This window comes from Oryzias latipes, chromosome 7 (genome assembly GCF_002234675.1).
Source record: "Oryzias latipes chromosome 7, ASM223467v1".
NCBI lineage: Eukaryota > Metazoa > Chordata > Actinopteri > Beloniformes > Adrianichthyidae > Oryzias > Oryzias latipes.
In genome coordinates, this window is record NC_019865.2 from 11,283,318 (window position 1) to 11,299,682 (window position 16,365).

Here is a 16,365-nt window from a genome sequence, read left to right on the forward strand (position 1 = left end):
CTTAAAACCGTGTAAATTGAGATCAATCTAAAATGTAAAGTTTTTTTTTCTGGTTTTTGTAATGTGAAGTTTGGTTGTAAAGTTGCAAACTGGCCTTTATTTTCTCTCTTAGGACATGTTTCAAAAAATCTGTTTCCCTGGAGAATTTCAGACACAACTGACACTTTGTGTAAGACTCCCCTTTTCACCCGTTAACAGGGAGAGGATTCTTCTGTGGATTTTGTAAACAGAAGTTAGGATGAGGAGATAAATTCTAAGCCATCAAAGATATAATCCCGTCTCCCCTCACAGCATTAAACCTTCACCTCAGTGTCGGTCAGAAGGAGAACAAGACAGACATTTTTAATAATAACCAACACTTGTAAGTCAAAAACTTCCAAAATTATTGCATCAAAAATGGCAGGTGAACTTCTTATTTATCTCCAATCATATTTGTTGCAGAGAATAAATATTTAAAACTATTTATTGTCAGTAGCTCAGGAATCCTTCAAATTGCGAATGTTTTTTTCCTCTATCTCTATATCATTTGTTCCTGATTACATCTGAGGTGTTTCATAAAAGTGGAACTGATTACATCACTAGCCTCCTTTCATTATTGCTTCATCTCATTTGAAACAAAAAGGAAAATTACAACAAAGCAAAAAAAACATGACTTTTGTGTTTCTTTTTTTTTTAAATAAAACTACTTTATTAATGTGATGTGGAATGGCCTTCAGAAAACACTTATGGTGATTATTTAAAAAAAAGACATAAGTAACATTTCGTTTTAAAATGAAATGAAAATATTATCTTAAATTATTGAAGCCTTCTTTGCTGATTTTTTGGCAGAGAGATAAAATCGTGAATTAAAAAAGACATCAATTAGGTAAAAACTACAGGAAGTGGAACCGGAAATGGAACCTCAAAGGTCACAGAGAATTCGCGGTGACACTCGGGACGTCGGCGGACGTGTGTGCCTGCGCTGAGGAAAGGTGCTTGTCCCCAGTGTCCGCTCTGGTCGCCCGGTTAGGAATGCGCCTCACGCAGCCGGTGTGCAGTATAATGCTCGGTGAAACGCAAGCGGTGTCTGTTATCTGAGTAGAGACATGGTTTGGCATCGCTTAGAGCATTAGTATCTCGTTGAGCACTTGATTCATTGAGCTAACTGTCGTTAGCGCGTCGTTAGTTCATAGCGCGCTAGGTCGCTAGGCGGCTAGCTAGCGAGGAAGCTAGGTAAGTGTGCTGCCGACCGATCCCACCGAGTAGTAGACAAGCCAACTGACTGCTGAACACAGCCGGTGTTTGAAAGAGGTGGTGGCAGGCGGGGTTGGGAGAACACGACGGGGTGGAAGTGAGTGAGGAGCGGCTGATGAGTTCAGACCAGAGCGGAGAGCCGCCGCTGCTGCAGGAGGAGGCTGATCCCGGACCGAAGACCGGTGCGAAGGACGAGGCTCCGTTGGGGAGCGAGGGAGGGACAGGCGGCATGGTAAGTGAGGCCTTATGTTGCTAGCTAGTTAGCTAGCTAAGTGACTTATGCTCAGCGAATACCTGTTTGCGCAGTTCAACCCCCTCTGCGGATGAGTGAAATTTATTAGGCAGCAACAAAACTCAAACGAAAAAAAACTGTTGATTTATAGCTTTCAGCTTGACCATGGTTTTCTGAGGTTTTGCGTTATCGCACAGTGACTAAGCTTAATCACATGTTGTTTGTGTTATGACAACAGTCCAAAAAGGCTAACCACGGTGGCACTTAACGCTAGCAGCCTGTTTAAGCAGGTATGTTTGCCCACTGGTCGTTAGCATTGGCTCTGCCCCTGCTAGCCAGCACGTTCATTAGTTTGCTGAGTAATCATTAGCTTGAATAGATAAGCTTCGTTACAGCTGTAGAATAATTTATGTGCCTCCGTATAGTGAGGGTCATGACACGTTTTCAACCGCTTTCATTTACTGGGGCCTTCTTTTTACCAGTCGAATGAATGATGTGGAACTACTGTAAGGTTATGTTAGCTAATCTCGACGACAGCCAACTTCGCAGGCGCATGCGTTGCAAATATCTGGCCTGCCCTGTGCCTTGCAAAGCAGTCAGCTGACACTACTTGGTTCATCACGGCCTGCTGGACTCATGCGTGCTTTGCTGTCATGTGTCAAATTACACGGCGAATACACATGTTCATGCTTATATGAATGACTCTGAAGCCCATCAGCTGGATGCATCACTTCCTGCTGGCGGGTCCTTGGAAGTAACTTGAGGCTGATAGAAGCTGTTTAGTTTTGGACGGTTTCAGCGTGAGGGCGCTGGGTCATTGGCAGGTGGCAGTGACATTGTCAAAATAGGAAGCTGCTAAATGTGACAGTTACTGGCGTTTCAAGGTTACTGGGAAACAGTCAACCATTACTCATTAGGTCAAAAATGGCTATAACCCAAAGTAATAATAATAATTTGATTCTTCCATTTTAAAAGGGCGAAAAAATAATAGTCGGCAATTGTGGAAAATAATAAAATGCTGAGTATTTATATTTACATGGTTTAAAATGGTGTACAAACTATTCATCTAAGATGAATAGTTGAATGGTTTGAATAGTTAATAGTTTGTAAGTCGACCCACTTTAACTGGTTGTTTGTGTTGTAGGCTGCAATGGTCAAAAATAATAGTCTTGCATGATTTCTTTTTGCATTTTAAGTATTTCTTTGCAACTTAAAATACTTTTTGTCCTCCAAATGTCTATTTTTTCACTTTGCTGCTTTTTAAAGTCCTATTTTATTCATAAGCCTTTTTTTCTGAGTTCCCTAAAAATAAAAGAAAAAGCAGAAAGAAAATCTCCAGAGTATAAATAACAGCAGCCTAGAAACGTAAAGTAATAATAAAGAAAATAAATCATATATGTTGCACTTTATTAAACAATATGGGAAGAAGATGAAGGTTACATTCCATCTCGAAAGTCAAATCATAACAGAGTAGATAACAATAATAGACTGCATTTATGCAAGCTGTACTATCTTGGTACATTATTGCTTATTTAGCTTCATGAAACATGGGAGGAAACCAGTATGTTGGTGCAACATATAAACAATTATTAAGGCAACCATAAACTCTTTTACATTCCTCCTCTTTGTCACTTCGGAACAACACCGCCAAGCCCGGCATAAGACTAAGCAGTGCTTCTTGTTCTATATTGCTGTCAGCAGTAAATACGGATGCACGCACCTACAGTGCCCTCTAGCTGTTGTTGTTTTCTTTTTTTTTTCCAAGTTGCACCAGAATATAAAAGTTGTTTGTGTATAAGTCACAAACCTGGCCAAAGTATACAACTACAACAAAATGTGACTTGTACTCCAAAAACTATGGTACCTTGCACAACTTTACCATACATTATTTATACACCCATACATTCTATATGTAAAGCCACTAAAAATATATTCGGTTCAGATCATATGTGTGTGCTGCAATATCATCTGTGACCTATTTTAGGTTAGAATTCATTGCAGATTTGTGACTAGTTAGCACAATATGGTACGTTGGATGGATTGTACCTTTTACAATTCTTAATTCTAAAAGGGATTTAAAGTTTAGGTTTTAAAATAAACATATGTGGTTTTTGCTTTATTTTAAAAAGTTAAAATGCTGCCATCTGGCTTCATATGTCTGTTTTTTTCTCTTTCTTTTATCTGGTATTATAAAGCCAGTGCTTTTCTGTCAACAGACATGATAAAGCAAAAGCCAAGCATGCAGAAAAGTTGTTGCATCTCATATTTTCATCCTAAAAGTGTTATTTCAAATTATTAATATCATTCACTTTCTGCATAGCATCATTGTTAAAATTCTCAGTTCCTGGTTCTTGAAATTTGTTGAATGAGGAAGAAATGTTTTTTTTGTCTTAGAACTGATCCACCTTAGACCCAAATGAAACTTGAAACCTTCTCCCAAATGATTGCTGCACCTTTTCAGACTGTTTGTGTTTTTATCAAACTGCTTTTTCATCCTGGAATGTGAGCGTCTCTGTGCTATCAGCACAGATAGGAGTTGTTTCTTGTCTGATGCTGTGTTTTTTTTTTTTCTTTTGTTGAAGGTCACCTCGAAGGGTGCCGGTTTGAACCCAAATGCCAAAGTTTGGCAGGAGATGCCTGTGCCCCCCAGTGAGGCTGTTAACAGTGGCCCAGATTGGCCCACTTCTGATATTAATGAGGGTGAGAAATCTTTTCCGTCAACTGCAAGACACAGTTTTAAGTCAGTTTGTAGGGTTTTTTATGGTATTGTATGAGCTTTGAAATATTTGTTACTGTAAGACCTCTGTTGTCTTTTTTTAACCTCCTGTGTTTTTTTTTAAAACTGTATGTAACTTTGTTTAAAGGTTATTCTGAGCCTTCACCTGGTGGGTGCAAGCAGTACACGGAGGGATTTATGGCCCCAGAAGATGGCGGCTCCACGGTGACGGCTGAGGTTGCTGTGAATGGACTGGACCCTCAAGAGTTGGGCTTTTCCCCTGACGAGTCCACAACTTCAGGTTGGTCTCATAACGTGCACCTGAACAGTACATTGTTTTGTTTTAGTGAATTTGAATTGTGTCAAACTATTGCTGTTTCAAAGGGTCAACTTCGTTTACTGTAAGAATTTTCAAATGTGATCACCTGATTTTGACCTGATCACATGTTCTGACTTCTGATTGTCTTTGATTCTGTTATCCTTTCAAATCAAACTGGTTACTAAAGTTAAGTAATGCATAATTGATCAGTTAGGTTTTCACTTTGAAGGCAAACTTTGATCTAAGTTTTTAAAATCTCTTTTTCTTTTTCATACACGACAACTCTTGTACTTCTAGGCATTTGTCAGGTTTAAATGGACAAATGACTGACGGTTTAAACTTAGTGAAACTTATTCATTAAATATAAATCCTTACAAAGAAATTAATTAGAAAACTGTTCTTGTTCCTTTTGAGGTTTGTCTTTTCCAAAAAGGCGCATCCAAAAGCTTCTAAATAAGTTACTTTATTTGAGGCATTACTTTTGTTTTACTATATTTTCTAAAATCCTGTCATTGAACCCAAACTGTTACACAACCAAGTTAAGTGTGTTTTAACTTTTTTTGTTCAAATCAAACATATTGTTTATTTCCGTTTTTTTTTAAATGTACATTATAAAATACACCATCAAACACATTCATATATTGAGATTCCTAAATTAAATGAAAATATATTTTTTCTTGGTTGCATTCCGTTTTTTCCCCTTAGGTTTAGATTTAAAAACTCACCAAGTAAGTGTTAAAAAAGGCACAAGCAGTACACGAACATTTTAATAAAGGGAAATGTTACCAGCAGCAGCTGTTTAATGACTGAATGACTTGTTTCAAGGCAGTTTGGGTCCTCTCTGTTAACAAAACCTAATTAGATATTAAAATGAATTTTTTTGTTTGTTACTTTTAGCCTCCTCTGTTGAGCCACTGAGAAGATAGCATCCACTGAGATTGGTTTAAATAAAATCCGTGCTTAACTGCTTTTAGAATAATTATAAAGGTATCGGTGTAATATATAGTTTTTAACTTATTACATCACATTTTCTTGACTGTAGATTATAAAAGTGAAGAACCCGTCTCCTCTGAAAATCTACGAGAGTCTTTGAAGAAAGAGCTGGAGTTTTATTTCTCAAGGTAAGAATCAAATGTGAGAAACTTTTTTAGATGTATAATGTGGACAGCACATTTGATAATTCAACCACATGAATTAAGCTGATGTTTTTTTTTTTTTTTTTTTGCTTTTACGCCTCAGAGAGAACCTCTCTAAGGATTTGTACCTCATGTCCCAGATGGACAGTGATCAGTTTGTCCCCATTTGGACTATAGCCAGCATGGAGGGCATCAAAGTCCTCACAACCGACATAGACTTGATCCTGGATGTGCTGAGATGTAAGTTAAAGCTTTACATGCGGGCACCACTGAATAGTACTATTTTTATACATCCTTGTTTATGCTTATGCTTTTACCCCTCAGCCTCCCCCATGGTGCAGGTCGATGAGAAGGGGGAGAAAGTACGTCCTAACCACAGGCGGTGCATCATCATCCTGAGAGAAGTCCCTGAAACCACGCCTGTTGAGGTAATGCGCACTGAGTGTTGGAGCTTAATTTTGAAAGTTGGTACAAATTTATAAGATTTGTATCTGCATATTTTAAAAAACAAGACATTGAATTTATGTTTATTCAATCTTAGCAACAACCATGTTGTTTCGTGGAACTACACTGTACCCTTCTGCACTTTGGCTGTCTCATTATGGCTTTTAGACTGCATGCTGTTTTTCTTCCAGTTTATTTTGGTAACAGCAGTTGGTTGCCCTGACCTTGTTGGAATAATTGAATGTCTGCTAACTAAAGGTTAAAAACTCTGACTGTTCATAGGGCTGGCTGTTATTAATAGATTTTAATTGGAAAAAATAAAAAAATAAATTTGACACCAGTTTCTGAACGATACCTTTGTCAAAAATGATTTTAACGGATTTCGCAATATATTAACTCAAACCTTTTCTTATTTAACCATTTCATCTATGCCTCAAACCAGTAGACAATGGTAAATGGCGTATACTTATGTGGCGCTTTTCTACCTACAAGGCCCAAAGGCGCTATACAGTCACAGACCCATTCACCCAGTAACACACACATTCACACACTGGTGGCGGTCCCGCTGCCGAACACTGGCGCCAGAGGCAAGGTGGGGTTCAGTGCCTTGCCCAAGGACACTTCGACTCATGGGTGTGCAAGGCGGGAATTGAACCTGTAATCTTAAGATCATGGGTCGACTGCCCTACCACTGCACCACGGCCGCCCGATGTCATTTTTCTGATGGGGGAAATCTATAAAGAACATTAAGCCAAAAATTAAATTTCTGAATGTTTCTTTCGAATTGTTGTGAATCAAGTTGCCAGAAAAAAATGCCGTTCGAAGAAGTGTGTATTTGTTATGTAGAAAATACAGTGGGCAGGCCACAAGCACCCTGCTCCACTCCATTCTGATGCATCCATTTGCAGACAAATAGATCCGTATCAGTCAAAACTGTACTCCTGTATACCGTATTTTCCGGACTATAAGTCGCACTTTTTTTCATAGTTTGGCAAGGGGTGCGACTTATACTCCGCAGCGACTTATATTAGAAATAAATTGAAATAAATACATTGTTAACCCTCCTGTTATGTTCATTTGTGAGGAACAGAGATGATGTTTCTGGGTTAATTTGATGTATGAGGTATGTTAAGTGTTAAGAGTATGTTAAGTGACTCAGAGAATCAGCAAACTTTTTTTTACAGTAAGATCTTGAAGGCTAACAACATAATATTCTATTTTCCAATGATTTCATAGATTCAGAAATGCAATAAAAGTGAAAACTGTTTCTACAAATACAGGATGAAAACAGAGTATTAGTTAGCCAATGATGCTTCATGAAAAGAATAAATAAATAAGTTTGAGAAAAAATTACTGTGAAATTATTAGATAAACAGTCTGCTATGATTGTGTCATATAAGGTTGTGAAAGTTAAAATGCGACTTATAGTCCAGTGCGACTTATCTGTGTTTTTTTCTACTTTATAATGCATTTTTGGGCTGGTGCGACTTATACTCCGGTGCGACTTATAGTCCGGAAAATACGGTAGCTTCATTACTGCTCGCCATTTTAGCTGCACCAGTAATGTTTGGTTAGTGATGTGAGAGACAGTAAGCTAGCGGGATGGAGATCTTTCAGCAACAGGGAGAGGAAAAGGGGGCAGGGTTGCTCCACAACTCGGAGGTGAATTTCTAACAAACACCTGCTGCTCTGCTGAAACTGTCTTAGAAAACGACATGTTTATTGATTTTTGGCTAAAAATGGCATAACTATAATTAAAAGGTCACAGAAATAGATCAAGAGATGATCAGAGTGGGTCGTTAATGGTATCAAATCTAGTTAATTTGTTGCATACACACAAACCTTTCTGTTTACATGTTCAAGTATTGTAATAACTATATTATGTTTAGAGCATTTGTTGATGGCCAAGCACTAAAAGGTGTCTTTAGGTAGAAATCCTCATAAATGGCCGTTTTTACCTGAAGTCAAATGGTTCTTTATGTGTCATGCACAGGAAGTGGAATCATTGTTCAAAAACGACAACTGTCCGAAGGTGATAAGTGTTGAGTTTGCACACAACAACAACTGGTACATCACATTCCAGTCGGACACCGACGCTCAACAGGTAGCACTAATAAAACGTCACCTTCTCCTTCATTGCTATTGAGTGTTTACTTTGAACGTGCATCACTGTGACTAATCAACAATGACCCGTTTTTGTTTTTCTAGGCATACAAATACCTAAGAGAGGAAGTCAAGACATTTCAGGGAAAGCCTATCATGGTGAGCTAGATTTCATCCATCTGTTTTAAATTCTGTATTTTCTTAAATTCTTACCGTCTATTTTTTCTTTCTTCCTTATTTAAAGGCCAGGATAAAGGCCATCAACACTTTTTTCGCAAAGAATGGCTACCGTAGCATGGACAGCAGCCTGTATACTCAGCAGTCACAGAGCCAGTCCCAGTACAGCACTCCGCTGTACATGCAGCCCGTGTACCCCCAGCAGCAGTACCCCGTCTATGGCATCGTGCCCCCTACCTGGACACCTTCACCTGCACCTTACTTTGAAACTCCTTTGGTAAGAATGACGATGGACACAAAATAGATGCACATGCATATGGATTTCTATTTGGAACAATGCCTTTCTATATGCCATCTATTTTTTAATAGTAATTAAGAACTTTTTCTGCATTTAATTGGGTTTTTAAGTCTCAGGGTGTTTTTTTTTTTGCAGATATTCTCAGAATTTTATTTTATTAAAATTGCTTCTTTGCCTTTTAATTTGGTCATTAGCTGGGAAGTCAACCATTTTAATGACCCACTTCAATCATTTTTTGATCTATTCTAAAACTGGTCCAAGTGGTCTTTTGATTGTGATTGGGCCGTTTTGTGGGACAGTTTCTGCAGAGCGGCAGGAGTTCATTAGAAATTTACCCCCCCTTTCTTATTACTGAGAGCTGGGAGCATGTGGCCCACCCAGTGTTTTCTATGTCACAATTATGCTCTTTTTCAAATAGTTTTTTGTTTGCGCTTGATTCACACTTCCACTTTCGGCTTCTCCCATCAGGGGTCGCCACAGCGAACAGGTCGCATGGTAAATTTGGCAATGTTTTATGCCGGATGCCCTTCCTGACGCAACCTTCTCAAACCGGGCTTGGAACCGGCAGAGGTAGAGAAGGGAACAGGGAGCAGCCCGGAGTCGAACCTGGATTTCACGGACGGAAGTCGCCGCAAACCAGCACGAGCTAAACTGGCTCCCTTGCGCTTGATTCACAACTATCAGAATATAGAAATACCCAGAAAGGCAGTCTTGAGCATCATTTTCTTTCATGAAAAAATGCCACAAGAGCATGTTAAAAACAGCAAAAACACAGTTTTCATTGGAATGGGTCTTTTAATGGGTTTAATAAGAAAGTGTTAACTTACATAATTCATATGTTTTGTATCTATCAGCTCCAGATCTGCATCATTTTATCCAGAAAAAGTAAAAAGACACTTGTTGGATTCAGAAAGTAAAAGGCGGCACTAGTCTAAAATAATACATGATTGTTGTCTTTTTGTCCTTGAGCAGGCACCGTTCCCCAACAGCAGCTTTGTTAATGGATTCAGCTCTCCTGGACACTATAAACCGAGCTCCACTTCTCTCAACATCACTCGTCCTTTCAACAGAAATCGGTACGTTCCTCCGGGTTTCTTTGATTTGACTTTTTGTGGTTTAGACTTGAACCAGAGCCTGCTGTTGACATAAGCATAGTCAATCGCAGAATATTATTTACCGCCTGTGTCACTGTTTGCATGAAGTTGAACTGTGGATTTGAGCTCATCCTCAACCTTGAGATAAAGTAACCCCCGCCACCCCAGAACTGCATTTCACTCCGTGTTTTCTTACTGTCCCCACAGCGTCCCTCTTTATTCAAGAAAGAATGTTATAAATGCCTTCAGGTACCACTACTTTACTGCACAATCAGATCATCGCTTCCCATCTCTGAACATAATCAGCAGCTAAATGACTAAATCAAAACTTTGCCAGTGAGATTTGTTTGGTTCCATTTAACAAACTCTTTGCTTAATGCATTTAATACAAGTTTGCTGCTGTTTTATTCAGAGTAGTTTCCCTTTACCAGTCAAGGCTTTTTCAGCTCTAAAGACATCTTTTTGTTTTGCTTTCTCCATCTTAGCCAGTTCTTCCCATCACTACTAACCATCCATGATGTTTGTTCTCTCCATTTTTTTCATTATTAACCGTAAAAACTGAACACCTTGTGGTTTATTTGCAGTGATGGAGAAATGCGTCAGACTAAAAGGGGCACTCGAGCGACCGATGACTTGCTTTTGCAGTCAGGGAAAACCTAAAAAATATGCCAGACAGACCCGATGATGAGATCATGATGCGCATAGAGGGAAAATGGGTTTGAAGTAATTGGCTTTGGCTCTCCTCTTTTCCTCCTCTAATCTTTGCTCTCTGTCTCTCTGTCTTTCCAAAGTCAGTCGCTCCACTTCCATCCCAATGAGCGTTCAGATTATGAGATCTGAGGGTCAAAGATTGATTTGAAGAACACAAACCTGTAAATCTTTAACTGGATTTTGTCTGAAACTTGGCCAGGCCCTACTTGAACATTGTGCAGTCCTAAGGTTTATAATTGCAGTCTCCACTGCTTCAAACGTGGGCTCAGATGTCCTCTCTGAATCCTCTGCATGCCTGTGTTGATTATGAGGACACAGCATGCTGTCTTTTTTTTGTACGCAGTGTCAAAGATTTTTTTCTGGTGTTTCCTTTAAATGTATACACTGGGTGCCTTTCTGTTCAATCACCACTCTGGACACCTTGGGTGCATTCGATTTATTTACCGTTAGCCCTGTTGTCAGGTGGGGCTTTTATAAGGGTTTTTGATTTATTTTTTTTAAACTTTTTACATTAGTTTTCACCTAAAGTTGTACTTTTATTTAGAAAAAAACAACACACAACTATTGTTATCATGTCTAAGTAAATGTATGGCTGTCAAAAAGTTAAAACATTATTTAAGTCAATAAAAGGCCAGGGTGTTTACTCTTTGTAAATTAAAAAGAATTATTGGAAAATTGTATTCAGTTTCTGAAGCTTTTTGCTAATGTAAAAAGTGTAACTCGTGTTGAAGTTGCTTCATCTTCAATGGGAAACACCGGGAGCCACATTGTCCTCAGGTCTTAATTTTTTAAATGAAATGTGAACATGTCTGCTGTTGTCTCTGCCTATTGAACTAGAAGCCACATGAAGCCCCAGATGAGGAGCGAGGTGTGCCCAGCATCCTTAACGCCCGACACTGTGACTGCTCTGCGCAGCACACAGTCCCCTGCTCCTGCTGCTGCTGTCGCCACCAACCCAGTCATTACCGCCACAGAGCTCAGCTCTGCATTCCTGCATCCCGTCGCGTCCCTGGATCCCAGTGACGACAGTGGGGGTGCCGGACGTGGAAGGTAAACTTTGTTTGCCTGTTGTAAATCCCATCAATATGTCTGGTCTTTCATCTTGGCTGCTCTTACAGTCCCACTCCAATCATTTTTTCGTTTATTGTAAAAGTGTTGCCAGTGGTCTCTTAATTATGATTATGGCGTTTTTAGCCAAAATCAAATACGTCCTTTTCTAGGACACAGTTTCTGCAGAGCGGCAGTAGTTCATTAGAAACTTGCCCGATTATTGAGCCGGACTTTTGGTGCTGAGCAAGCCCGCCTCCACTTCCTATCACCCATGTGCCCTCCTGCTAGCTTACAGCTCATTTTCTACGTCACAGGTACAAGTTTTTGCAAACGTGTTTTTTTTTTCTCGTCTGCTCCTGATTCACTACGATCAGAATAAAGAAATACTCAGAAATGCAATTTTAAGCTTAATTTTTTTTTTGTCCATCAGAAAAATGCTAAAAGATCTGAGTGGGTTTTTAAAGGCTTTTGATTTTAATACTAAATAAAATGAAACAAAATGATGCTCTGACACTGTAGGGATATTTCTTTGAAACTCTGTGTTTTCCCAGGACTTTAAAGTGCATGAGGAATAAGCAGATGCATCAATATTCTAAAACAGAACCATAGAAATGCTAAAAAAAAAAAAAAGAAATTCAGGAATCTGCAATAATGTTATCTTTTCTTTGTGTGTAAAACTGCTGATCCAGAATCCCTGACAGATTTTTTTTGTACGTTTCAGACGGAGTACAACCTACAGAGGACCACGCAGGAGGCGAGAGGATGAGCGCATCATGGTAAATATGAATGTTACACCAGTATAAAGGTTATGGTTTATTTAAAATTACTAAATCCTTATCACATTTGGTTAATCTTCAAATTTGGCTTTCTTTTTTTCCCAGAAGCCCGCTCCCTTAGCTGAAGTGAAAGTATCTCCACCCAAGTTTGACTTGGCTGCCACCAACTTCCCCCCTCTTCCTGGCTGTGTTGTCAGCACGCAGGGGGAGCCAGTGCTAGAAAACCGAATGTCGGATGTTGTACGTGGTTTGTACCGGGACAAGGTAAGAAATTTAGTTGGCGGATGAACAGCTGTCTGGGTTAGGACTACAAAAGTGTAATTATTCCATCTTTTCTAGGCAGAACAAACCAATAAAGAAACGACTGTAAGCGCAACTTCAAGCCACGTCCCAGGCACAGAAGAAGCTGTGGCTTGCTCAAGTCCTGCCCTGGCGGCTCCAAAATCTGCCATCCAAGCACCTGGACCGCCAGCACCCACGTATGTTTGTCCTAATAATTCAGGTTTTTTTTTTTTTTGTGTGGCATTGAAATGCTGTGATTCGTCTGTCTAATTGTATTTAAAAATGTCTCTTCCAGCAGTGTCACTAGTCATGAGATGAAGGCTGAGCGAGCAGAGCTCACGGTTTCCAAAGCAGCTGCACGCACATCTGTTCAGGCTCCTTTCAAGCCCTCCTCCACGCAGCCTGGGCTGAACTCCAGAGCTCAGCCGTCTGCGACTCCCACGTCAGGGACGACCAACACTCCGTCTCCTGCACCTGTCCCACCTGCACAGGTAAGTCTGGTTACCTGGTCTCCTATTGGGTCTCAGTTAGTGAGAAATTGGTCCAAATGGCTCTTTAAGTGTTGAAGGTTGCAGAAGCTCTGTAAAATATGAATAATATTGAACTAAAATGTGTTTATTTTTCCCCCTAAAACACCTTGCCTTAGGAACCCCGGAAACTCAGCTACGCTGAAGTGTGCCAGCGGCCGCCCAAGGACCCGCCCCCTGCAGCCCCTGCTCCATCTTCCTCTGGCACCGCTTCAGGTCAGCCGTTGCGTGAGTTGCGTGTCAACAAGGCCGACGAGCCCGGCTCCAGCAGTAACCCCGTGGACAAGCAGGAGAAGGCTCCGGACAGGGAGGGGGGATGGGAATGCAAAGAGAGCAGACAACCACGCGAACGTGACTCTCAAGGTTACTACCGCAGCAATGGTCCCAGGGGCACGGGAGGCCTTAAGTTCCGGGACCAGCGGCGCCCGCCTCCAGCCCGTCGTGGCTCCCCTCATGGGAGCCACAGGCACACTGGCAAAGAGCAGAACATCCCACCGGTATCGCCAAAGTAAAAACTGGTTAATTGAAAAAAAAGTTGTACGAGTGTATATATATATATGTATATATATACATGGATATATATATAAATATATATGTAATTCTAGAAAAATGAATAACAAAAGCAACAACATTGTGGTAGCCACCTTTCCACCTGGAACTTATCCAAAGAAAAGCTTTCAAAGTGACTGCGGCATCCAGGATTTTAGGAGCAAAAATGAAACCTGAGAAGCGTTGACAAGCAGTTTAAAGGAAACGCGCATCCCGTTTGCCTCCAGAATTATGCTTAAAGGAATTTAAGTGGGTTTTGAAGAGATGGGTCATTTATGCTCCGAATGGGAAAGGTGGGATACTGGGCCAAGTGAATGGCCCTCTACCTTTTTTATTTTTTAATAAATAGATGTTGGTCTGCAAGAACAATATGCACTAAAATGACAAGACCATGCATATATGTCATGTACATAAACAAAGATATCACTAACGTAACAAGACATCAAGATTTTTCTTTCTTTTTTTTTTTTTTAGCCTAAATTTGCGAGTGTGACTGAAGAGTTGACTGATGTCTGTATGCATCGATTGTTAAGCAAAATGATTGAAGTGCTACAATGTGCTGTTGCACTGAAGTTGATTTTGATTTTTACAGCAGAGATTCTGAGGCATTGTCCTGGATCTGGACATCGGCCCTTATAGGGGGGGAAAAGCCTTTGACAGTGGTGTTTTGATCTATAATATGCTCAAATGTGATCAGGTTAGACGGCAGAAACAAAGCCCCAGGGTCCTCCGTGTGTTTTTTGTTGGAATCTGATTTTTTTGTTTTTCTTTTTTTTTTTTTTTTTTTGTTTGGGGCTCACTGGCCTGTTCGCCACTGTGAACCTTTTTCTCCTGGTCCAAAGTTTTTCATGTTCCGTTTTATGTTTATCAGAACTGCTTCGGGTCTAACCACTGCATCGGATTCAGAATTTTGTTCATGTTTGATAATCAGTCAGGTTCTCTTGTTTACATGTTTGGATAGTAGAATTATGTTTAATGATTAAAAATGTGTAGGTTGATGCTAAGATTGGATCGTTTTGGTTTGAGTGATGGTTCAGAAAAGGTCTCACTTTTGTATATCATCACAGGATATCCAGGTTATGCTTATATCTGTGAACTGTTCATAACTGGCTCCTGCCAAAAAACCAACCGAAGAGTTCTTAGTTCAAAAATGATAAACAGCAAATCAGGCGGGCAGGTTGAGAGAGAAAAAAACGTCTCGTTCTAAGGAATGTGCCAGCCGCCTGGGATCATAGAGCGCTTTTGTTTTTTTTCTTTGAGGTATGCTAAATAATCTAATCTTTGGGGAAATTTTTTGCTCAGTGAAACTGGATTTTTGAGAAGCTGTAGAAGTGTAGTAGCCTATGCTGTATGATAATAACCCGTCACTAGAAATGTGTGGGAGAATGTAATTGTTAGAGTTCTGAATTTGCAAAAAAACGCCTTTTGAGACCAGGTAAACATCAGATTGTTTGTGAATTGTTTTAGGGTGGTTTTTGCTTGGTTTATTTTCTTTTTCTTTTTTTAATTTTGAAAAAAAAAAAACAATTGACTTAGAATTTGAAGTCTGACTCACTGTATGTATTGGTTTTAAAAATGTATTTATTTTAATTCTAATGCATAACGCTTTTCTCCCAATCTTGGTAGGCTGGTTTCCCCAACGTTGTGTGAAATTGCATTGGCAAAATAAAATCCTGTGTATGATTTTTACATACTGATTGACATGTCAGCTATGAGAAAATACTTGATGAATTGACTTTGGGTTTAATAATGCAGTAAATGTGTATCCAATCACTGGGGCTTTTTTTTCTGTTTTATTTTCATTAATGAGTATGAGCAGCTAGTGGTTTAGTATAATTAAAGAAATGCACTAACTTGTTTTTCAAAAGGAAAAAAAAAGATATACTCAACATTAATGTGAAATAATTTTAGAAGCTTATGGTTGATGTTGACAGGCTTGCAAATAATTACAAGAATTGCTTCCCCCACTGCAATATGTTTGGGTTCTCTTCTGTTGATTTGGTTTGGGTGGCATCAGGAAATGTAGTACTGGATCAACCAAGTGTTGGAGACGCAATCTTAGAACTGTATGAATTGTCACCAAAATAAATTATTTTGATTTGGCTGTCTTGTCTCAATATTTGTTTTGCTTACTCTCAGTTTTCTATATACATTGAAAGGATTTTATTCTTGTTTTTCTTGCAGAAGACTTTAAAAAAATGCTGAAGTGTTTTTTTTCTTCTAGAAATTGAATGCTTTTCTTTTTAACTGAAACTAGCCTGACATCTTCAGATCTAAATTTTCCTATATGTAAAAAAAAAAATCCAAAGCCAAATGTTCATTCCTTTTATTCATTCCTTTATTGAAGCTCTTTGGGTTTTAAATAAAATGCTAGTTATTTAAATGAGTAATGGGTTTTGAGTTTTGGGTAATTTGTTTTAGTTGATCAGGTATTTATATTTAGAATGTACCTTTAGAAAAAAAATGTTAAAAGAATCAACCCGCAGTCAGTGTTTTATCATTTTTATTTTGTTGAATAAAAGTGTCTAGTAGTTTGTTTACTGTATACATGTAAATGTATACAGATAAGTGATTCTACACCAATGTTGTACTCTTTTATGTTATATTAAATGGAGAAAACTGATGTCGGTACACACAGACCTTTTTTTCTAACATTGTGATAAAAAAAAATGCAACTTTTTTTTTTTTTTTGCATTTTAACTTCAAGTAAATCTGCAG

General features: G+C 39.1%; 1 protein-coding gene across 4 annotated transcripts; it reads left to right on the forward strand.

Annotated features, from left to right (window-relative positions):
- The first annotated feature begins 923 nt into the window (after positions 1-923).
- Positions 924-15,751, forward strand: larp4 (La ribonucleoprotein domain family member 4). Of its 4 annotated transcripts, none has more exons than XM_020704619.2 (17): positions 924-1,465; positions 4,048-4,165; positions 4,330-4,482; positions 5,543-5,621; positions 5,740-5,876; positions 5,961-6,064; positions 8,074-8,184; positions 8,289-8,342; positions 8,428-8,637; positions 9,631-9,734; positions 9,960-10,001; positions 11,301-11,513; positions 12,235-12,289; positions 12,398-12,553; positions 12,629-12,768; positions 12,867-13,062; positions 13,218-15,751. In XM_020704619.2, exons 1-17 carry the CDS (start codon positions 1,349-1,351, stop codon positions 13,608-13,610), a joined length of 2,382 nt encoding a protein of 793 aa, XP_020560278.1. In that variant the 5' UTR covers positions 924-1,348; the 3' UTR covers positions 13,611-15,751. The 4 variants fall into 4 exon arrangements, with proteins under 4 accessions (XP_020560278.1, XP_011475342.1, XP_011475343.1 ...); XM_011477040.3 differs by having other exon boundaries at positions 925-1,465; positions 12,395-12,553; XM_011477041.3 differs by having other exon boundaries at positions 925-1,465; positions 12,395-12,553; positions 12,870-13,062.
- Positions 15,752-16,365: the final 614 nt, after the last annotated feature.

Excerpts from the sequence above, each read along its gene's own strand:
- larp4 (XM_011477040.3), top strand. The coding sequence starts at position 1,349 with ATGAGTTCAGACCAGAGCGGAGAGCCGCCGCTGCTGCAGGAGGAGGCT. Across the intron at positions 8,343-8,427 it reads TTCAGGGAAAGCCTATCATG|GCCAGGATAAAGGCCATCAA; the intron begins GTGAGCTAGATT and ends CCTTATTTAAAG. Across the intron at positions 12,290-12,394 it reads GAGAGGATGAGCGCATCATG|AAGCCCGCTCCCTTAGCTGA; the intron begins GTAAATATGAAT and ends TTTTTTTCCCAG.